The 23,944-nt window shown below is 43.6% G+C and overlaps 1 protein-coding gene across 1 annotated transcript in view; it reads left to right on the forward strand.

Moving 5' to 3' along the window:
- Positions 1-23,944, forward strand: part of LOC139306777 (receptor tyrosine-protein kinase erbB-4-like) — a 208,854-nt gene that overhangs the window by 128,452 nt on the left and 56,458 nt on the right. The window contains exons 4-8 of the mRNA XM_070930730.1: positions 17,215-17,349; positions 18,796-18,861; positions 20,719-20,837; positions 21,645-21,786; positions 22,523-22,636. Coding sequence (XP_070786831.1) covers positions 17,215-17,349; positions 18,796-18,861; positions 20,719-20,837; positions 21,645-21,786; positions 22,523-22,636 — 576 coding nt within the window. The remainder of the gene's footprint in view (positions 1-17,214; positions 17,350-18,795; positions 18,862-20,718; positions 20,838-21,644; positions 21,787-22,522; positions 22,637-23,944) is intronic.

A 23,944-nucleotide genomic window follows, 5' to 3' on the forward strand; every position in this document is an offset into this window, starting at 1 on the left:
CACCCTGAAGAGTACATTGCCAGTCCCGGCACTATAAATTCTTGTGTTTGACTTGTTTTTACACCCACATATACAGATTTAATAGGGCCTTTTTAATTAAGTCTCAAAATTGGAACTCAACTTTTGAAGCTACGAATCTGCTACTCTGGCAAATGAATCGTCTGGGTTGCTATATAGAGGGATCAAATGTCTGTGAAAAGTCCTATTTTCCCGTTAATTACATTTTTGTTTACGCACTCAAAAATAGGCTTCTTTCATGGAGCAAGTTTGTGGAAGTGGTTGTGTTACGTTTTATGTAACAGCTTTCTTTTTTTTGGTCATGTGAGAGGGCATAAGTTAAAGTGGATTGCATTTGTAAAGGGCAGCTTTTGTCTGCGTTAATTTTATCTTGGTATCAGACCTTTGAGTCATGACCTCGGCATCAGTACATCTTTGCCATTTTGGTGTTACCCAATGGTGGAGTGACCTCTCGACTCCAGTCCAAATAATGGAAGCAAACACTATCTCCTGTTTCAGACTTTAAAATCATCTTTTAAAGGATCTGCTTCACTGTCTTTCTGCTGAATTGTGTCTCCTCTCACTGCACTGCAATTTTCTCTAAATAGCCAATTCCCTCATTAGTTGTATGAATCATACATGTAGTTCTCACAGATGCCTGCTAAAAGGTTTTTCAAGCACGTCATAAGTCAGGTGTTGCCTTTTTCTTCTGTCTTGGCGGCAGCATTACCATCGCTCTGGGAGAGAAACACAAGCCGTCGAAGGGAGAAGCACTGGCTAAGGGACAACTGTCACATCCAATCTGAGCAGAAGCGGCGGAGCTCAGTCTTAGGGTCACTCCTTTTCTTTTACAGCGTTTTCTTTCTTCTCTCTATCTGATGCCGTACTGTCTAGAGTGACAGGGGAAGATGGTAAACAGAGACTAGCTGTGATATGGGAGGAAGGTCAGGTGTTAAAAAAGACGACGCTGTCCAAGGCTGTATGAGGACAGTGTCAGCACCTGAGGGGATGTACTGAACATCTGAACATCGAGTATAGGAAAATAATAAAGGAAAAGGCTTTGGACTTGTATGTTGAGTGTCGCCTTTATTTCACTCACCTTGCACATCTTAGACATGTTTGTTATCTCCTTATAGACAAGACCATGAGACTCTCTACATGGCATTTTCTTTGTCCGTCATCTTGTCGGATTTTGGAGGGAATTTGCTGGATTTTTTTTTATGGCTGAAAAACAGGAAGAAGAGCGCTGTTCTTCCAGCACGAACGGAGCTAAATCTTTTGGAGCATCTCGCAAAGGGCCAATGGAAAAAATCATGTCCAACACGTATGTCCTCTAAAGTACAGCCAAAGAACGGAGACAAATGCGCAAGAAGCTGCCAATCCTCCTGACAATTTGTTCATACCAAGGTATCAGAAGTGGATTTTTCGCCCATAATTATTTGCAGAAACTGCGACATGTAGCACCCTTAAGGTTAGCATTTTGGCATAATTTTACAGAGGAGAGTGCCACAGCATGAAACAAGGAAAGGGTATAAAACTGGGCTCAATCCCACTATGGACCGTCCACGTGGTATGTTCCCTAAACTACCAAGCCACCAGGACGCCTCTGCTGTATCCCCCCTTTGTTGTATTTTGCCCGAGGCTTCTTCTCTGGCATTGATCTGCCCGCTTTACATTGCTCTCCTGTGGGCATTGCAATATATCCTACATCCATCCTGCGTTCCCACTGCAGGCAATACTGTGTCAAATGTTTCACAGAGGAGCCAAATTAATTTTACTGTAAATCAGAAGTCATGTGTCTCGCAGTGCTGAACCAACCTTGGTAACTTTTGGGGGATGGAGCACAAAGAGAGGAAATCTTCCACAAGCACGATAAAATCTCTGACGCCCATATATTGACGGGAAAACCCATCAATGTTGAGAAAGTTGGACAGCAGAAATTCATCCCGGGCTCTCATGCCATTGACTTTGCCGTAGTGTTTTTGTGATTAATGGCGGGGGATCAAACTGTGATCCATATTAAAGCACATGACAGATTTAGTGTAATAAGCCGCGTTTTATGGAGTCTGAACACGGTGATAAAGGACTCCTGAGACTTTTAAGGGCATGCTGACATCCTAAGCTGGTAAAGCAGGAGGGCGCCTTCCATTTTGACCACCCCTACGAAGACAGGGAAGCCTAAGTGGACCTTTATCCCAGTCTGAGTCATAAAAGGTAACTCATGTTGCTCTTTTCTGTTTTTCTCTTTCTTTCGCCTCATGGCTGTCTCTTGTGGCTTCCTGTCATCCCTCAAACTGCACTAATGAATGCTTTTTTTTTCTGCAAACCAAAGACTCTTACCAGACTACAAATATCTTGGACTGAAAGGATCATAAACAAAGTGTGTGTAGTATCACCCTCACTGGCTTGGTTGTGTTTTATTTTAGCTCTTTCTTTCCTTTTATTTCGTCCTCCATAACCTTCCAGGAATGAGGCTATCATTCAGTCAGTGGACCAATGTTTCGGTGCTGCCTTATAGAATGACCAACTGGCTGAAGTCCAGCCAACATACAGTACATTTTGTGAAAGGATGTTTTTCTTTATGTAACTAGAGAAGTATCTTCAAATAATCCTTTCTGACTGCAGTAAGGTACTCCTTGCATTATTTATGTCCACAATGCATAATCTACATCTCCGAATTTCTCTTATTTCCGTGAAACTTTTGGAGACTGTGTTGATCCGCAGAGGCAGAATTTACCTCTGCTTCACCGCTGTGATTCAGGCTCTCCACCGGCCCCCTGCCTGCCTGCCTTGCCTGGCTCCCCACATGTCTCCTCTTTTAGCACATTCCCAGGATGGGTGCCTCACATCGCCAGCCTTTAGTCCATACCATCTGATCCCAGTGCACCCCAACGCTGCAATTAAGCCAGATCCAACCATGCATATGGATCAGTGCTGCTCCTCTTGATTCCCTCCACTCCTCTGCCTGGGACAAAAAAGGAACATACAGTAAAGTGAGGACCTCACAATTAGGCCATCCGATTATTCTCCCTTGCTAACGATGACAAGGGAGCTGCCATGCACATTTGCTTAAATTCATGTGTGATGAAATGCACTTATTTGTAATTCATTTTGAAGCCTACCATCATATCTAGAGGGGACGTACGTGCCATAGTGAGAATATATTCAGCATTTCTCACTGCACACAATACATTAAACAACAGCTTCACTTCTACTTTATCCCTCTGTGGATTCTTGACACAGTGGGAGTCCACAGAAAGCATGGAATTCAATTTGGCAGTGGAGTCAGTATGCATACAGCTGTGCAGTCTTTATGGTAGAAGGGTTATAGTAATCTGTGTTAAAGAAACTCCTCTGATATCGACGTGTTTAGCTTCACCCTATGACGCTTCTGCAGCACCTTGTAAGCCTTAATAACCTATTACACATATACACAACACATGCATCGACAGCCGCACCAACTGTGTGCGTATAACACGCCTCGCGAGACGCTGCAGTGCTAATTACCCCATGCTGTGCAGCGGCGGTGATAATATCCACCACACGACCCTCCGAGCTGACGAGGTGGCGTGCATAAAATGGTTTCTAACATCCAGATTCTCCATCTTTCTTTGCTTAAGTTTTGCTTTGTTTGTGAGGTTTACTTATTTTTTTTTTTTTTTCCCCCTTCCCTGTGAAATTGCCCATTTGGATGGGGGCCAAATGGCTCAGTGTGCCCCAAAGAGAGCTCTGACTCCAACTTCCCATCTGGCAGCAATGCCCCCCCCCCATGCTCGTGTGCAGAAAGCAAAGCACCAGTTCTGCCATCCTCCTTTCTTTCTTCTATAACCTCTCTGCCTTCCTCACCAGTTTTGCTTCCCTTTAGGCTCACTGGGACTGTAGTGACTCTGCCACGTCTTCACAAGCTGGCAACTACCCTAACGTCCCCTAATTTAAAGCTAATAATTTACCAATGCTGTCTCGCTAATTGTAGCATGTTTGTGAGTATATTGAATGCATTTAGGCCAAATTACCAACAGCAGTTGCTGCTGAGATTAATTGATTTATAGACTTCATTATAATTAACCCCATGTGCATCTTTTTAGAGCATGACTATTGATTTACTGATTCACGAGCATTCTTAGCAGTTTCTCATTTTCACAGTCACTCTGCTCAGCTAAATCAACAAAACAAATGGAGATTTGTTTTCTTCATGATTAAGGCGATTTGCAAAGTGATGATGGGAGGGACACAGTGTCAAGGCAGAGAAACGTAGATACAATATAGGCTTATTTAACCGCACCAATTGTCTTAAGTAAATATTCCATTTTATGAGAGTATAAAAAGTCTATGAAAGTTTACTTTTCTCAGCTACTGTGAATTAGCAAACTTTTTTTTCTTTAAGTGTTTCAGAAGTGTCATAAAGGCTGAATTTGATCTATACAGTAAATCCCCTCAGTGGAGAGCATAAAGATCCAGCGCATCAAAGATATTATACCCTCTGCTTATTTGAAAAAAGGGCACACACCTAAAAGGAAAATCCTACAGCACTGCAGTTCACATGAAGACAGCTGACTGATGTTTCCTTTTTATGCACCCATGCTTGCCTCCATTCTCAACCTCATGTTCAACTCGAATTGACACAGACGAGGCATCTGGCTATATTTATATACATTTCACTGTCAGGTTTGAGAAAGGTGCACAATTCCCTCCTTGTGAAAAACAAACGAGGGAGGAAGAGGAACCTTGGTAATTGTGTTTGGAATTTGCATAGAAAAAAACTACTTCCAAGGCCTCTTTATTTAACATAAAGCTTGTGGTGTGATCTCCAAAAAGTGGTGTAATTACAGAAAGATCAAATAAAGCAAAAGTGGCTAATGCTAATACCCACTCTCACTCCGGACTGTTATGAGGAAAAAGGAGAGTAGAGGGATGGGGCCCATTAATAATGAATCCAGTGTCATCATTAAGGCACCAAATGATTAAAACATATCTCCCAGCTTCAAACGCTGCTTTGCTACCCCAGAAAATGCTGCAGTCGTGGATGTGCAAAGCGAGCGAGCCCTTCAGTCTGCTTGTGAAATAAAGTTTTGCTTTTTTTCTTTCATCTTTACTCCCCTTTTTTTGGTGTGTTGAAACACCACAGCACCAGCATTCCCTTTTGAAAACAAAAAAACACCCCAATGTTATGTAATGTAATGCAACCCATAGATCTGCACCGACGTTTCTCAGACACGCCAGGTTGGAAATCATCTTTGAGTCCTCTCGGTTGAGTTGTCACCTGGAGAAAATACAGCCCAGCCTAAAGAACCACAGTAACCTGCTGCCTGTTGTTGCTCAGCGCCTCTTCTGAAGAACAGACGACGTAACACAGCAAAGCACATCTCGTTAAATAAAGGTGACATTCATTGACATGCAGACACTCAATGGGATGCCATGTCTGACTCGGTTTATTTTCTCATCTCTTTATTTCCAATTTCCCATGTTTTCCACACTTTCCACCCAGAAGTCATTGTGATGCCATGCCCGTGCTCAGTTTTATCAGTGTTGTGCTGTCAGCGCTCTGCCTCCGTTGGTGTTTTTTTTGTTTAAATCCTTTGACAAGAAGACCCAAGGGGCTTCGGGTTTGTCTCCATTAGTGGCTGTGGCACGTCTGGAAGGAGGGCAAAATGATCTCTAATGGAATGGTAATAGTCCCCCAGGGCCGTGTGTCTGCTGCCCTGTGCACCACTCTTTGATGTTAGGGTTCACCTCCACTGGCTGGTGTTGTAGGTCAGTGTACAGCTGACCCTGGCTAACTAAGCTACCGACACACCTGACAGAAACCCCAGTGTGTGTTAATGGCCCTTACCTCATAATGCTGTATAGCATAGCAGCTGAAAAACCCAACTTCCCGATCCGGTCTTTCGGGAGTTAACCTGAAGCATACGTCAACAGTTCTAATAACGTCAGGAACTCGCATTGATATGCCAAGATAAGTTCAGTCAGCCGATATAGAGTGATCTGACACCAAGCTCAGCACAGCAGAGACCGGGGACTGTCGGTAATAGAGATAAGTTAACCTACAGGTGGATGGTTGGTGGAGGTGGGGCCTATGAAATGCTATATGAATATATGCTATAGTAACAGCAGAGCTCCAAACCAAATATAAGGTTTAGGGTGAGGAAATTATAGGAATATGTCTTTTGCAGGAATAACAATCAGCCTCCTGCTTAATATAGTTCATAGAGTGAAAGTGGTGGGCGGTGAGGCTGAATGAGTCAGCATTTCCACCAACAGTCCTTGGAAATCCCACCTAATCAAACCAAATAGCCGTGAACTTCATCAAACTTGCTCATTAGAGCTGAATACATTTTTCAGGAGATTTGAATTACTTGTGACCGAACTTCTTGTGTTCCCCATTTTAAACGATCTGAACCACAAGCTGTAAGCACCGTTTCGCTCTGAAAGAGAACGAAAACCTCCATTTGTGTAATTCAGGAAAAACCAACCAGCCCTCCGATGTGTTGGGGGGCAACTCTGCACATGGGGGGTTTGGGGTTTCATACATGTGATAACCAAAGTCATCAAGCTAAAAACGAGGCTGTTTCTGGTTGACATTCTGATGATTTAATTATATTCAAAGCTTTTTTTTGTCTCGCAATGACGCACATGCTACCCCTCCTGACATTGCAACATATTTGTATGCTTTGGGGTCTCGGGGGGGGGGGGGGGGGTGGTGTATGCTTTGCACCGTGTTTGTGTGTGTGCATTCTCTCCCAGGCGTCTGTAAGCTGCTTGACTTTGGCGAGTTTAAATGACATTTTTTGGGTCCATTATTTTGTTTTAAGTGCCCCGCCTCAGCCCAAGCCCCCTCTCGAGATCTGTTGTGTAACTTCCACTCCAAACTGCAAATCCATTAGCGTGTCGAGCACGGCCAATCACTGTCACTGATGAATATGTCTGTCTGCAGCCTCTGTTGAAGAAGTCACATCAGCTGAAGGTGTAGTCGGGGAAAAGGGGAGGGGTGGAGTCGTGCTGGACTGGCTCACAGAACATCACACTAAATATACTGTAAAACCAGATGGAGGCAATTTACTGGTCATTGTTGATTCGCTGGTGTGTGTGTGTGTGTGTGTGTGTGTGTGTGTGTGTGTGTGTGTGCGCCCGTGTCAGTGTGTCCTAAATTACCCAAGTGGAGGGATGAGTGCTGCAGCTCGGTGCCAGAAAATGACAAACTGCCCATTTAGCCCATTGTAGGTGTCAATTTTAATGCAGAGGTTTAGCTCCGTTTTTGACACTTCTTAAGCATTTTGCTCTGTGAAAACATGTAATGAGTCCGATTTGAATCACAAAATGCATGTGTGTCTGTGAGCGGTGTGCTGTTGTTCGAGCACACACATCTTGAGGCTCTTCAGGAATCTTTCTTTTTTTGGTTTCCTGACTCGAGAGTGGACATTTAATAATAGCCCACATTTCAAGTTATGAGCGAAGCTGCTCAGCAGTTTTACTGTCTTGATGGCTCCCCCATGGTATATTCATGGTGTCCTCTAAACTTCAGTTTGATGTTCTGAGCCTGGGCAATTGCACCAAAACACAATTTCCAGCACAATAACAGAGCAGACAGTGGACTCACCGTCGGGGTAACTCCGCTGTAAAACAACCCATCACTGCTGCTGCAGAAAGACAACATGGGACAGCGATTCTGGGGTTGTTTATACTTTGAGACTGTACCTGGCAATTTATTTGATGAGTGAGTTGCTCGAACTGTGGGTCACTGAGACCTATTAAAAGCTCAGTAAAAAACTTCAAAAACACATGGCTGGTAAAATAACTTTTTTTTGGCTCTGCAGCATCATTAAAGTTCTGGGGAATAGAAAAAAAAATGTCACCCTCTCGTAGAGCTGGAGACATTTTCAACAAGTGCTCTGCAGAGAGGCATAGTAGATTCACACTCTTAACACAGTGGAGCCTTTTGGCTTAAATGAATTTGTCACGTTTCCTCTAATTTGTTGTACTTAGCGGATGCAGCACCTCTGTTGTCTGCAATGTTTCTAAGATGTGTCCGTGTTCTTTTGGCACTTGGATATTGACTCTGATTCATTATCCAATAGATTTGAAATCCTGTTCAACCGATTATCCAGCGATAGTTGTGCACCTGTGATTTGACTGATGAAGACAACATTAGTCAGTTTGCACAATTAAAGGCTGCAAATCAACCAGCGTGCTGCAGTCTCGGCTCTGCATGCGGAACCTTATTTTTGCAGATTTTAGATGTAAGTGCTTGTAAACTACATTCTGATGTGATGAGTGTTAACAAACTGATAATAGTTGGGTGTTAAGAGATAACACACACACACACACACACACGAGTGTTGATCATGACCACCGCCGTTTGTTACCTCGATTAGTATTCGGCGGCGCTCTCGTCTCTTTGGCTGGCTCTGTTGTTTGCCCGCGCTGATTGGAGGGCCTCTGGTTAATTTAGATGCAGGGAAGCGGTGACAGAAGAGGGCTTATTAGGGCTGTGAGCCCATCCCGCTTAAGTGCAGAGTCTCCAGTTCCATTTTCATTTGCCTCCATTATTGAATTTGCTGGCTTCTCATTCGCCCTGATTGCATTTTGTGTCACCTCTAAAAAAAATTTAAAAAATTGGTCTCCCTCAGAAGTACTTTGACACTCGGACAGGAGACTGTCTTTATGATAGTAAAGTGAGGAGACAAAAGTTTAGAGATTGACACTAGAATACCTTTTTTTATGAGGTCTGAGTCAAAAGTTTTCTTAATCATGATTGCTGTGAAACCTGTATGCCTGTGGGTGTATTTTGGTGAGAGAGGAACATTAGCAAAAGGAGAAAGGGAGTGTTTATGTCTGTGTGTGTGTTTATAAGGCAGAGAGGCAGCGTGATAGACGGTTGGAGCAAGAGTGGGTGGAGGAGGAGAAGAAGAGTGATGGCAGGGATTCATTTAGCATCCATTGAAGCTTTAGAGTTGGAAAAAAAAAGTGTCATCTCCGCCTCCACCTTTTAGCTGCCTCCTCCAGCACCTACACAGCTTCCATAATCTCCTAACGTGAAGCGTTTTTCATAAGGATTCATCGCAAAACAATATCATTCGAGACTGCGAAATTTAATCAGGGGCTTTAAAACACAATTATGGTTATCTGGGAGGACACGGCAGCAGCGCTCCAGATCGTGGGAGGGGGGCTGGGTGGGGGGGGGCAAAGGAGAGGGGGGGGTGGAGGGGACCTCCCCCGCACTGTCTGCGCCCTAGCGCTCCTCTCCCATTTGTCACCAAGCACAATATCTCTTTGGCTGGCAGAGCTAATAATGGAGAAGTGGGGAAACGGGACTCTGGAGACCCACCTCCGCCTCTCCGTGAAGATCAGATAAGTTCTCCTCAAGTCAGAGGCCCAGAGCCACTGTGGATTTGCTTGTAAGGATTGTATCATTTATAAAACACAGCACACCCCCTGTGACAGCTTTTTAGGTGTGTGAATAATGCAGCTCTTTATCAAATGTGCAACTGCAGGAGCAAAATGTTTCCCCTACTGGAAGGAAACGCAACACTACCCACTTTGCACTTTGAGAAGTTCATTTCATTTTGGTCACTGGCTCCACCAAACCCCCTTTTTGCTGATGTTTTGCTTTCTTGTTGCCTCGAGGCAAACTAGTTGCCATTTTCTGTCTCTATTATCTTGGCGATCTGCAGTCATTTATCTACCAGCGGCTTGTTTGCAGTCTGGAGACTTTACAGTTATTCATGGGATTTGAGAAGTCGTTTTCACTTAAGCAGCTACTTTCTCAACAGTTTTTTTTTCCCTCTTTAGAGTAAACATGCTTGGAGGCACTGTACGTTGGAGCGCTTCACAATTACACACAGAGGGTTTCCTAAGGGACCGACTGCTTGTTTTCCAATCCAGTCATGTGTTTACCTCAAATCGTGGGGTTACTCTAGATTGGCTGAGGAGATAAATCCACAACTTAACTTTAATTATGGGTAGTTTGATTTTGGTGAGATGTAGCAGACACAACCACACAGACTCGGACCCTGACGCACCAAAACACACACCCACAGTGCCAATTAACCGCCCTGCTCATGCACACACAAACTTCCTCTCCTTATTCACAATTCCCACTCGTAACACTTGTATGTGTGTCTTTTTTTCAGGACATCTCTTTGTTCTCTTTCAGCTGGAGTGCAGTTCATTCAAGACAGCACAGTGTGGGCCATAAGATGAAACAGACTTTTACACTAGTGTGGGGAACTCAACGCTTTATTGTTCCCCAGTTCGACTGATCCCGTTGCAGCGCTCTCCGGTTGCCTCGTATGCGTGTGTGAAGTTCAAAGTGCCTCATGAAAACCTCGATACAGATGCTGTTTGGCTTGGAGCGAGGCAACCTCTGTTGATGGACTGTTTTTAGCCTGTTTTTGGAGGATTGTTTTGTTAGGAGTTTTATTTTATTTTCGCTCGCTTACTGTTTAAGAACAGTAATTTCTACAGATGGTTATCATAAGCACATTGTTATGTGAGGGAAATTGAAAATGTTGCTCAGGACAGCAAAAAGAACTTGAACACAATCTCCCCGTTTCTCTGACTTTACTTCATTGGCTCTCAAGCGAGTCATTATTTTCCAGAGTCGCACATTTGTTGCGGTTTCAGTTGTGTTATGTTCATCGGTGTTCCCTGAAGAGGTTGCACTCTAAGAAAATGAAGGCAATTTGTTTCATTCCCCACTCCGGCACCTTCTGTCATGCCAGCTGTCTGCGCTGTGTCACAGGCCACGCAGGCCGCACCGAGGACCAGGAAGTGATGCATGTAAATGACTGCAAAGAGCTTACACGCACACACACGCCGTGAATTCTCAAATAAAAGCCAGTCTTCAAATAATGGCCCGCAGGGTCACCAATAAAGGCCGTGTAAGAAATACATTTGTGGGGAGATGAAAGTACTTGACTGACTAAATTCACAACGATCTACATTTCTGCTGCATGAACTCCTTCAGTAGATCACAGTCATCCCAAACTCACCTTTTAGTTGCTCTGAGTTTACCTTTTTAACACTCACTCACTTATTTATTCTTTATATATATATATATATATATACATATATATGTGTATATATATATATATACATGAACTTTTAATGACTTCTCATTAAATTTGGCACTACATTGGATCTTGCTGGAGTTTCGAGAAAGCAGGTGCATTCTCCTTCGTTTTTATGAAGCAGGATGCCCTCCCTTGGGGGCCCTCTGCATTTCTCTCTCAAACTCTGAGTGATTAATTGGCATTTAAGAGGTAAAGCCTCGGCTTAACTCTCCAGCTCTGCCTACAAATGCGAGGCTTTGTCGACCTGATGCAGCAGAGCTCCAAGATGCTTTTTGCTGTTGGACAGGAGGTGTTTATCATAGGGGTTTCGTCTGTCTGTGCGCAGCACTTCAAATGTTCACTTGAGAATTTTAGAGGTACTTGACTAAATGTGCAATTTGTCTGCTGTCTTTTTTTTATGTTTACATGCGCATCTAAGGGCTTTCTGGTGCTTGTGTTTGTGAGTGTGTGTGTGTGTCGGTGTGGCTCAAGAAAAAGAGTGCGCCCGACTGTGGAAAGAAAGAGTGATCATCTCCGTTTCTCTGTTCCCCGTGCTCAGCAAAGTCGGCCCATCACCGGAGTGAGAAAGTGCATTTCACGCGGGAGGGATGGGTGGGTCCGAGGGGTGGAGGACGACAGAGATGGAGGGATGATCCTAATAAAAAGGAGCAGAGTGGATGGCCCGAACTCACTCTGCTTGAGTTGTGTGATATGTGACACACCCGCCCCCGAGACAAGACAATAACGGCAAGCGCATGGACTCATCAGTCGAGGACGGATCACTATTACGGCCTTATTCATCAGCATAATTAGGGAGAGAAAGAGATGTGGGACAAGTGGCTAGCAGCACTGATGAAAGCTCATCAGCAGGCTCCCTATAGAGCTATGGCCACTGATTGGTGCTGGGGCCATCATTGCCCAGAAACTACTTCAAAATAGGGGCTCTTCGCTCTGCTGAACGACAGTAAAATTAACTTAATTGGCTTGCAAAGGCAGCTAGGCACAGGGTTCATTTTTACTTCCTTAACAATCTGTGCACTGATTGTCCTGCTCTGTATTTTGAGTGTGTGTGATGCACAATACAAATAAATATTCCCAATAATCTTATAGCCGCTCCAAATTTCAATTTCTGCTGTTACCTTGAGCTTTTAAAAGCTACTCCTGCTGATGTATGTGGCTTGTATTTCTTTCAGCTCTACATAATCATTCAAGGGTCACAGGAATATTGTTGTCTTTTCACTATCCGTTGCTTCTAATGTCAGTGATCTAGAAATTAAAGCCTATGCTGGTCCTACTGTTTGTTCTATGGGTGAAAGTGAAAGCTAAGTGCAAAATGAGAAATAATAAATGTGATACAATCTGTGTGAAAAGGTTACTTCCTTCCCCAACATTATCAGGTTTCCTCAAGTGTTAAGTTATTAATTTAAGACCAGTGTGTTGCCCTTTAATTAGTTAATTTATCAACTTTAATGGCAGCACGCGCACTTGTTTCAGTCGTGTAGTTTTATTTGTGTTCTACAGAGGCATAATCGGTAAACCACCAGAGTTACTGTGGATAGATAGATTTATTGGACGATAATAAAGCTGGCAGTCACCCAGTCCTGAAGTTTGGTTAAATAGTGGAGGATAAAAACACAAAGCTTATTTCCATGATTTATTTATTTATTTGTTTATTTTTTGCCAGGCGAACCGTTCTGTAAGCTACCCATTAAAATGAAGCAATGTCTACTTGAAACTCTTCGTCATTTAAGAGTCTCGCAGTGTTGCAGCAGTTCAGTCAAATTGTGCGCGAAGAAAACATGATCACAAAGCAATTGGTTGGGAATACCAGTTGCTCTCTGGTAACTGAAATGAATTCAGAAGCAGATTTAGTCCTGACTGTACCTTTCATCTTGTTGCAGGTCATCTGCCGGTTTAACGATATTGAAAACAGTTGGGGGTCCAGATGCGCTGCTTCAAAGCAGTGATTGGACGGGGGAAATAGTTACACTGCAAAGTCAAGTTGATTTGTTTGTGTGTTCATACCTTTTCGATGTGAGCAGTAACAGTATGTGAACTATCGACTTTGTATCATAGCTTTGTTTGTTATTGTGTAGTCTCTGTGTGCTTGCTCATGTTTAACTCAACCCTCTCTGTAAATGGTTCGTTCCAGTTTAAATGGAAGGTAAAAATGGGATTTGCTGTTTGTTGAGGGGAGGAGGTGGTATCTGCGTTTCATTTGTTAATTCCAGTTTAGTTTAAAGTCGTTTTCATTGAAGTTTCCCAGTGTGTATATTTTTTTAACCAATAAAGCTCCAATAAATCTTTTTACAGGAGCTCCAGTTTCACACTGCCAAATAACGTGCACCATCCTTTGTATGGGTGTTGGAGCAAGTCAAAATTGTGAGATTGATAGGACTGGATAACGTGGAAGAGAGACAGTAAATACATTTCACGAGTGGTGCCATTAAATAAAGTAATTCATTCATCGATTTATTCAGTTTTATATGATCAAGTTCTCCCAGTTATCTTCTCATCTCATATCTGCCTGCACATTTCCACATCCAATCCAATCACTCATTCAATATGACAACTTTCGCTTGGTGAGATTTTTTTTTTTTTCCGCCATCGCAGCGAGAAACTTTGTTTCACGGCCAAGAGAGATGTAGCATTACTGCTCCACCAGAGACAGTCTTGAACCAAACATGACCTGAGCATACGGCATAGCAGCCCTCAGCAGCCACATCCACGCATTAAAATGGCATCGCTGGGAACTTTGTCACCCGCTTTGGTCGAATATGCAGACTATCAAAGCGGAAGATGGGAGCTTCCTTTTGTGTGTTATGAGTCCATTTGAAAGGCTACAAAGTCCATCGAAGCATACTTTGCAGTCAAGCGACCGTCTATAGTGCAGGAAAGTCTACACATTATCATAAATGACCAACACAGTGACCTCACCGCAGTCAGACAGCTGGTATAAACAAATCACTCCCACATTATATCCACATTACGGAGCAGCACCTCCACATTCTGTATCTATTTACATAAAAAGGTTTTATCACTTTAAATATATTTTTTTAGCGTAATTAATTTAGTTAGCCTAAGCAATAACCTCTTCTCTCTCTCCTCATATGTCTGTTCCCTCCCTCTCCCATTGCCCTCTCTATCTCTCACCCCTCCACCTCCCTTCGCTCTGATGCAGGACAATAGCTTTTATGACTACCTCGTAATTCACAGCAGCGTGGAGGGTGAGGGGATCGGGTGGGGCGGAGGGCGGAGTGTAGATGGTCGGCTGTAGATCTCCCACCCTGATGGAAAGATCGAAGCGCGGAGGGGGGTACTAGAGAGGAGCGGGAAGGAGGGGCGGGCGGTGGTGCAGGACTGTCGCACATTAATGAATGACCACCCGATACAGGCTTGTCATCCCGCTGGAAGAGTTAGTGCCCTTGCCTGGATGGACAGCAGAGGTGGCAATTTATCTTGCAGCGAGCAGGGGGGGATCTGGACTCAGGCACTTAAAAGAGCATTTGGGACAGTGTTGGGCAGGTTGAACAGAGAGACGGCCCCCCATAAAACATCAGAATGGATTTTTATCTGTCAGACCTTCAAGGCTTCAAATGTCGAAACTATTACTTCAAAAATGTTTGCTTTATTATTTTGTCATTCTTAAAAGTTTTAACTTTTAAATGACAAATGTCTCAGATTGCTACTTACCTCCGTGGTTCCACTCACGCACGAACGGAAAACAGCAGCTGGATGAGTTTGAGATTTGGAGAAAATCCAACCGTTTGGGGGAAAAACCTCTTTTGTTGGTTTTCTTTTTAGGTGTATGTACGTGCTCTCTAGTTTAGCATTATGTGTTTAAAGTATGTACTTTTCAAAACTAAACTTTGGTCCAGACTTAAATGTCTCAACAACTATTGGATGGATTGCCACGGTATTTGGTACATGCATCCATGTTGCCCAGAGGATGAACCCACACAACTTTTCCACCAGCAGGTCAAAGTTTTCACATTTCACAGTTAAATTTGTCTTCATCTAAAAGATGGATTGCCATTGACATTTTTGGTTCACAGTGAAATGTTTGGACAACAATTGGATGGATTGCCATGAAATTTGGTCCAGACATCCTTGTTCCCCTCAGGATGAATTGTAATAACTTTGTTATTGAATTTTCATCGTGCGGCAAATGTCAAATTCTTTGATTTATGACCGAATACCTGCGAAACTAATGACGTTCCAATCAGCTTCAGCTGTGCTACATTACAGCATGCTAACATGTTAAACTAAGATGGTAAACGTGGATTATACCTTTTTTCATTTACCATTTCTTTGTTTTTTCCAGTGCACAGTATATGTCTTGTGTATGTCTTAATAAAACTGTCTGTTGGAGGATCTTGTGAGGCCTGAAGTGGCACTTTATAATGGTGTCCTGGATTGTGTCAAGGTGACTCGAGGGAAACCAGATTATAATCTCGAGGTGGTTTAAAGGAAATGAAGATGATTATAGTTTATTGGTATATATGATGTCAGAAATCTGTCGAATGCGGGGATGTCGCAATGGACGGCTGTTTATTTCAGTAGTATTTTTGAATGACATCAAAGCATGCTGACAGTGCAGTCCATGTTATTTGAATAAAGCACAGCCTGCCCCTTTTTTCACCCACCACCCATGAATGTAGAACACCCCCTGATAAATCGTCCATTGTGACGGGAACATGATTACATGAAGCCACGGCTGCAGGCCATTCAGCGGGCAGACGGAGCGCCATGTCACCTCTAAGAGGGCTTTGAATAAATGTCCCCGTCTCTACCAAGGCCCACTTCCTTAATCAGGGTGTCGGATGGTAATGATTAGCTTCCTGTGTGTGCTACTCAGCTGCTGAGTCGTCCGCATAACTCATATACTGTTAATAATCCGCCTGGGGAGATAATACCCTTCTTTACCTTCAGCTAATCCAGCCCTGATCTGAACCACATTGTAACTTTTTTTTTTTTATATATTAAATTTCATTTATTATGACAAGTACTTTCATGGAATCCGGCACTACTTCATATTCAAGGAGAAGGGGATGCAAGGTGATTGTATCTAAATCCCTCAACTAGGTTAAATAATACAGTCAGCTGGTGTCCCAGAGAGAAAGAGACACTGATGGGGGCTGTTGTTTCTCTTCTGCCACGGGTCATGGCTTGGGAGGGGGAGATTACTGCAGCATCATTTCATTCTCTGTCCATATCCAAAACCTGGATTAGTAACAGGGAGAGGGATTAGAATTTATTATCATCCTCCATGCGCAGGCATCTGTTAAGGGCACTGGTCCTTGAAAAGAAACATATTTTTGCTATTAAGCAAATGCTGGATGAGGAGCCCGCCTTTGTCTTTGCTGCGCCGGCTCTCGCTTTGATAGCGGGATGCAGAGTAGGTCAAGAGAGCTGTGATCCCTTATTTTCTCTGAGTCAGTTTGATGATTTGGGCCCCGTTGTGAGCCAAGAGAGAGCCATTGAAGATAATAGTGGAACTATAAAAAAATTGAACACGTTCCAAAATGCTTTTTTTTTTTTACTCTACAAAAAGAAATCGATGAGATGCAAGACACATCTAAACCCTCTCTGCTCTCTACCTAAAGCACGATCCCCCTGAAAGGAACGTTACACCAGTCTTCATTTACTAAACGCTTATTTCATGAACAGCATCCCTCAATGACGATTTCAGGAAAGCTATATACCCGCTCCAGTTTACCATTTCAGTTTTAATCAACACAACGAGTGTCTGGTGTCTTCCAGTGACATTCAAACTCATTAACTCTGTCTAACTCTCTCGCTTAATGAAATTATTTAATACTTGATGCATAAATTGGAAATTATACTGGGTTACAGTTTGGAGTTCTTTTCAAAAGCGAGGATGTTTTGTTCACGTAGTAAAATCCATTTCCTTATTTCTTTGTGGAGTAGTTCTTCATGAAACGTCATTGTCTTTGGGCCTGGCATTGAATTACTGTGTGCATTTGTCAATAGCATTTATCTTCATGCTCAGATGCACTTCAGGGAACACCTTATGCAGCATGGTACTTTGAGACAAAGGATTGGAGTTAACCTTGAAGTATTGATTTTCTGCCATCATGTACATGTACTATATATCCATGGCTATGTGCTCATTTCTCCGTCTTCTTTTTCCCTTCTCCCTGTGCAGAGATACTGAATGGGGGTGTTTATGTCGACCAGAACAAGTTCCTGTGCCATGCAGACACCATCCATTGGCGTGACATTATCAAGAACCCCCAGGCTGAGCTGCTGGTGGTACCATCCAACAACAGCAACCTCGGATGTGAGTAAAGCACGTGGGTGGAAACCAGTGCAACCAGTATCTTTGGATGAAAATCAACATTTTTATCTATGAAATGTGAAGGCAAACCACATGCCAACACACACACACACACACACACTCTCCCCCCACCAGCAGCAGTCATGCCCTCTCCCTTTTTATTCATACTGTTTGCCTGGCGGTCATTTGGAAGCGAAATCACATAGTGTTAGATCAACGTGCGAACCTTTCCATTGTAGTGGTATGGTAGCGGCTCTGCAGCGAGGCCCATGGAGCTGCTGTCTGCTGTGCTCCTTTTAAATCTCAGTGAATCTGACAGCTGGTTTGAAGCTGCCCACTTCCCCTGGTCCCCCCTCCCCTCCCCTCCTCCGTGGTCCCCGCAGTCCCTCATCTCCCTCTGCTTTGGACATAACAGGCGTCGCTGCCCGGCGGACATTCTGTGTCAAATGAACTGGCTGTTAAAGACAGAGTCTCTCAAACTTTTCTGCACATTTATGGGTGAGCCTCTTGCTCATTTTAAGGGAGAGACAGGGGAAGCATAGAAGTTTCTTTGGGCCCTCAGTATCAAAACATGTCAGGGTGAACAATAGGGACAGCTGAGGCGCCAAGTGGCGAGCAAAGACGTAGACAATGGGGGAAATGTTGAGAGTCCCTTTGATGAAAAGGCATGATGACCTTACATCTTACAGACTGAGCAGAACAAAATCTGCACAGTGTTGACTCGCGAACATCGGCAGGAAGTTAGACACCGTGCAAAGCTGGTTACCCTAAAATATAGGTTTGAGAGGACACTTTTAAGTACAATATGTGTAAAACATTGCCATTTTGTGGATTAGATGGCACTGATGGAGGAGGAGGAGGATGAAGAGCAACAAAGAATGGGAGATGGGCCAAAAAAATGACAAGAGAGCGTGTAGGAGTTGAGGTTGACAAATTGGGGCCCTTTGCCAAGCCGTAGTTAGTATTTAACATTAACAACCCCACAGTGGGAGTGGTTGAAGGGGCCGGGTGACAATCTGCTGCACTATTCTACTTACTCTGTAATTAACCCACAGTCAATTAAGTCTTGATGATGGGCCACTGGCAGATGAAGGCTGTGAGTGCTCTGTCAGGTCCCACTTTGCCTGTGCGAGCGCTTGACGGAAGGGAGTAGAAGCCTGTCTTTCATGCTTACCTTCTCTACAGGCCACAAGTCGCCACAATGGCTCTGGGTCTATTGTCGGAGGAGCGGAGGAGATTCGACAGACCTGTCACTGTCACTAGTCGGGGAAGCTTTCAGGGTGTGCGTGAGTGGACGATGAGGCGTTTGGTTGTGTGAGGGGGCTGTGTCTTGATGTGTGTTTGTGTCTAAACTACATCTGAAGTTTGCTGAGGAGTTGTCTGATGCACATTCCCTGTGTGTGTGTGTGTGTGTGTGTGTGTGTGTGTGTGTGTGTGTGTGTTCTGCAGGCAGACGCTGTCATCGCTCATGTAACGGACGCTGCTGGGGCCATCAGGAAGACCAGTGTCAGACCTGTGAGTATGCACACACACCCCTACAGTTACCCCGTGAAGCTACAGGCCTGCTAACTAGGGTGTGACTAACAGGACATTACAGCTACTGACTTAAAGGAATAGTTCAACATTTTGGGAAGTACGCTTCTTCAGTTTCAGATGAGAAGCCAGGATGTGGATTGCCTCGCTTAGCATTGTTGTTTGGATACAGATGAAACAAGATGCAATGTGTTCATTTGTGAGTTTTAGATGTGTTGTGCAGCTAAGTCTTTATGCTAAGCTAGGCTAACTACATCCTGACTCCCTCTGTGTACTCGCACAGACATGAGGCTGACATCACTCCTCTCATCTCACTCTCAGGAAAAATATGTTAGATAGTGAGCGTTTTCTTCTCCCCCTGCGTTTTGTCTTTATGCTAAGCTAGGCTAACTGCATCCCTACTCAAGCTCTGTATTTGGACACACAAGCACAAGGCTGATATCAATTTTCGCTCTCAGAAAAATGATGAATATAGCCTGACATTGAGTGGAAAAGCTTCTGAAACAGTATTTAGATTATAGTCAAACAGGCTAATGAAATTAGTTTAAGGCAGAGTGACCTACTGTATTTACTGAATGGTGGGAGAAAATTGGGGATACTGTACAGCCTGCTTTAAAATAATCTATAATCTGCTATAATCTGTTTTGACACAGATTTATTATTTTGTGTATTAGCGTTTTCTTCTACTTTATTGAGCTCAAAGACCAAAATCAAGGTCAAGTTCCTCAGTGTGGTACAGTTATTTTATGTAGCTGTGGTGAGAGGAGTTGTTGATGGAATAAAAATACACTCATGTTTGTCTAATGCTTCTGATATCAGCAGAGCCACAACGTGTTCAGCAAAAATACCAGAATCAGAAACAACAGGAAGGAGAGCGAAGTGTTAGTTCTCTGTATAATTGCAGTTCTATTCATGTCGTGAAGATCTAGAGAGGGATAGACCTGTTTTTCACTAATAGACTACAGGGCCTTGTTTTTTTCACGACTGCATCATTATGTTCCCAACACAGCAGAGAGTGAGCACAGCAGTTTTTAATGCCTCAGCTTCAAGCTCCTGCTGACTCGCTGGCTGGTATATCTCTGTACTAATAGTGTGTGGGAGGCTGTTCTTTAGCACAAGTATTGGAGCAACTTTGATGCAATAGGTACAAGACACACCGAGTACTGGTGCTGTGCTAATAAGACGGACTAATAAAGCTTCCTTTAAAGTTGTTTTGCAATACAGTGCAGGAAAAGCAGTAAATATTTGCCTGGTTACCACGAGAGCTGGCATAGCAACGAATGAAGCCAGGCTTTCTGGGAATTATCAGCACAGTTGGAAGGTGTCTTTGCCCAATCGGTCCTCTTGGCTGAAAACACCGATTGTATAAACACAGATATGGTGAATCAGTGAGGTCCAGTGGAACTTTTTTCCCAAACTTTATTTATCTAGGGGAAACCAATTGAGCTCACTCCAGCAACGTCCTACTTCGGCTCGGTACCTGGGAGCTGCCAAGCGCAGCCGCAATTTTCAGCTGCTAGTCACTGAGCTGAAGCTGGAGCGGCTGGAGGATAAGAGGCTCGCTCAGGGGCACCTCCAGAACAGTTGTTGAGAAAGGAGACAGTGCTCCATGTTTTTAAAGTCCGTCTGGGCATTCAAGCAAGTGACCTTGTGGTTGCAAACCCACTCGTCTGACCTTTAGGTTGCTGAAGCCCCTAATTTCTATCTGCCTGAATTCTCTATCAGACGATGTTTGTGTGAAACCATAATGTGAGGTTGAGGGTGGTGTCTCTTTTTATGAGTGTGAATCTGCGTGTATGTGTGTGTCAGACCTTTAAAATCTTTTCACTTCCCGGGCAGTGACAAAGACGGTGTGTGCAGAGCAGTGTGACGGTCGATGCTTCGGGCCTTACGTCAGCGACTGCTGCCATCGCGAGTGTGCTGGCGGCTGCTCGGGCCCCAAGGACACGGACTGCTTCGTACGTCAGATTGCACACAAACACGCACACACTTTATCGCTCCTTCCTGCTCTTTCTTAACTTTCTTTCATTCTCTTTTACTTTTTATCTTTAGCTTTCTCTCGTTTCTGCCTCACACATCCAAAGACCAAAAAAAAAAAAAAAAAAAAAGGGGGCAGTCACACATCTCTAACCCCGTCCCCCTCATCGTCCTCCAATCCGTGTGTCCACATGTTTTGTGCAACATCTGCTTGTCATGCTCCCCGCCCGAAAATGATCCACTTTGTTTACCGGCTGATAAATTGTTTATCATTTTACGGGGCTGTAAAAGTCTGATGCAGCGGCGCTCTTCAAAGAACAAATTGATGATTCAGTGTTCTAATTAGTGTCCCTTTTATCACCTCAAGTTCTTCCTATTTGGCAAACTCGTGCACGACGGCATGCGCGTGCACAATGACAGAGATGATATTGAAGTTGTAATTCACAGAAAGGCTCATCCAATTCAATTACTGCCGTTTCAGCCCGTGGACACAGACGACGAAACACTTAAGAGGTTTATGGGAAAACATTTCACCATTTACATCGTGGCTGTGAATCAACGGCTCCAATTTTTCTCCCATTTGCTGTTCAAAGAGACAAAGGACGGCTGCGTGATCCGCGTGTCGCGATCCGGCGTAAAAATGAAATGCTGCTGTGATACTCTTTCACTCACAGTGACTTATGTTAGAAAATCACAACACTTCCTCTTGCTGTGTTTCACTCCATGCCCCCCACGGGAAGCCTGGTATCCTCTGCCCTCCGCTGACTGTGGTTATGTGCTTTCTGCAGGCCTGCACTAATTTCAACGACAGCGGAGCATGTGTGACCCAGTGCCCTCAACCGTTTGTGTACAACCCCACATCTTTTCAGCTGGAGCACAACCCCAGAGCCAAGTACACCTATGGAGCCTTCTGTGTCAAGAAATGTCCACGTAAGTCTGCTTAAAGCAAACATCTTTTCTACATACACATCCAAGCAGCTGCAAGTAGAAATAGTTTCTGCAACATTATACCGCACAAACATAGACGCTCATTATGATGCTCATAATTAAGTTTTATAGTCTGCGAGCTGGTGTCAATTGAAGAAGCATTTATCTTCTATAAGACTCTGAAATAAGACTCCAGACAATTATTTCAAGTCAAGTTAAATTACTCAAACATAAATAAATTGTGTATCTCAATCTACTAGTTGCGACACCATCTGTTTCAGCTTCTGGCAGCTGAAAAGAAATCAAATCTTAGCTCTTTTCTCGCACGGAGAAATGGAGTCAGAGTGCAGCAGTAATTCAGCAGGCATGCATTAAAAGTCAAGCCACATCAACAGATTGCATATTCAAGTTCCACTGATCATCAAATGAGCATACACCAGCCGCACTTTTCCACTGCCGCAACCAAGTACTAATTTGATTCATTACTTCTGCTGAACAATATAGCCCTAGACCATTAGTTTTGATCACTCCACAAACGTGATTAAAATACAATCAATTTCTCGCCATCGGTGGGGTCCTTCTAGAAAATTGTTCTACGAGTAAAAGCTACACTTTGATTCTTCTGATTTGACAGTCTGTAAAATGTTGCGTGACGCCACTTATCGTCACAGCATCTCGGCTGCACAACAGCTGAAGCAAAAGTCAACGAGCACTAACTTTCTTTCTGTGTTACTGTCAGATAATTTCGTGGTGGACCACAGCTCCTGCGTCAGAGCTTGTCCCAGCAACAAGATGGAAGTGGAGGAGAACCGCATCAAAATGTGCATCCCCTGTACCGACATCTGTCCTAAAGGTAAACCATGGGATGTCGTCAAGAATACTTCTTCTTCTTCTTCATTGTGGTTTCTCTTTTCCAACGATGTAGCCTGGTAGCTACTTATGTACAATCAAACATCGCTGGTGTGATTTTATTCAAACTTGGGGAAGTGTCTATGTTTTGGTGTTCATACATCATATTGTTTGGTCTGATGGTTGCACTATAAGTACGTGTCAACATTTAACTGCCATCACTGGTCCATTTTTGATGAAACGAGGACTGATGATGGGTTTTATTGGCCACTGGCCCAGAGTGCCTGCATCACTCATAACTGGTGACTGATTTGTCTTAGCGCACAGATACACAGACAACAGAAGCACACTGGGTGCAATGTCTGTAGGATATGACACACATGCTAAAGTCAGTAGAACAAGGCCATGCTTCAGTGTATACTGTGGAAGTTTTACTCAGTGGGATGAAAATCAAGTTTTATACACTCATTTCCCCTGCATCCCCCACTTCCTGGCCCACTGCACTGCATTTACTGTATGTACAAGAGCTTATGCAGTTAAACCATTTTAATCTAATAGCTTTATGCTAACGGTGATGATACTGGATCAACAGTAGCCCACAAGAATTACTTTAAAAGCTTTATAGGAAATGTAATCTATTTTTATGGGAGTCAGCTTAGCTTTTTATATTACACTAAATATACTTACAGCTGATTCATTTATTCTAATGTACCCCCCAAAATATCAACATTGTCTTTCATTTTAGGGTAAAACCAAGTAATACCCAGGTCTGTACCAACATCCTCATCCCTGAAAAGTTATTATTATTTAAAGGGTTGAATCTGCCACTCATTGTGCCCCCTTCTCGTATTACTGCTGTGACTATCCACTGTATCCTCACAACATATTGGAGGATAAATATGACAAATATGGCATCAACGAAGGTCACATGTTTGATCCCCACTACAGTCAACATGTTAATTAACATGAAATGGCCCCATAACGAGAAACCACTCTTACCTGCGCAGTAATTGCAGCTCATTTCGTGTGCGAGGGTGTCAGCTGAATGCCTGAAATGTCTAATGTGAAGTTAAACAGCATTACTTCAGTTCAATACAGAGCATTAGCCCCCTCATCATATTGTTCCCACAAAGGTAACTGATCTGCCCTTTCTCTGGAGGGAAGACAATAGTGTTTTCCTCCAGGCTCCATGCATGGGCTCTGGCATCCATTGATTGGCTAATCTCTTGATTACATCGTCACGCAGCGGGGAGGGGTTAATGAGGGATAGCCCAAGGAACTGTGGGAAATGATAACAAATTAACATTTCAGA

This window comes from Enoplosus armatus, chromosome 24 (assembly GCF_043641665.1).
Source record: "Enoplosus armatus isolate fEnoArm2 chromosome 24, fEnoArm2.hap1, whole genome shotgun sequence".
Lineage (NCBI taxonomy): Eukaryota > Metazoa > Chordata > Actinopteri > Centrarchiformes > Enoplosidae > Enoplosus > Enoplosus armatus.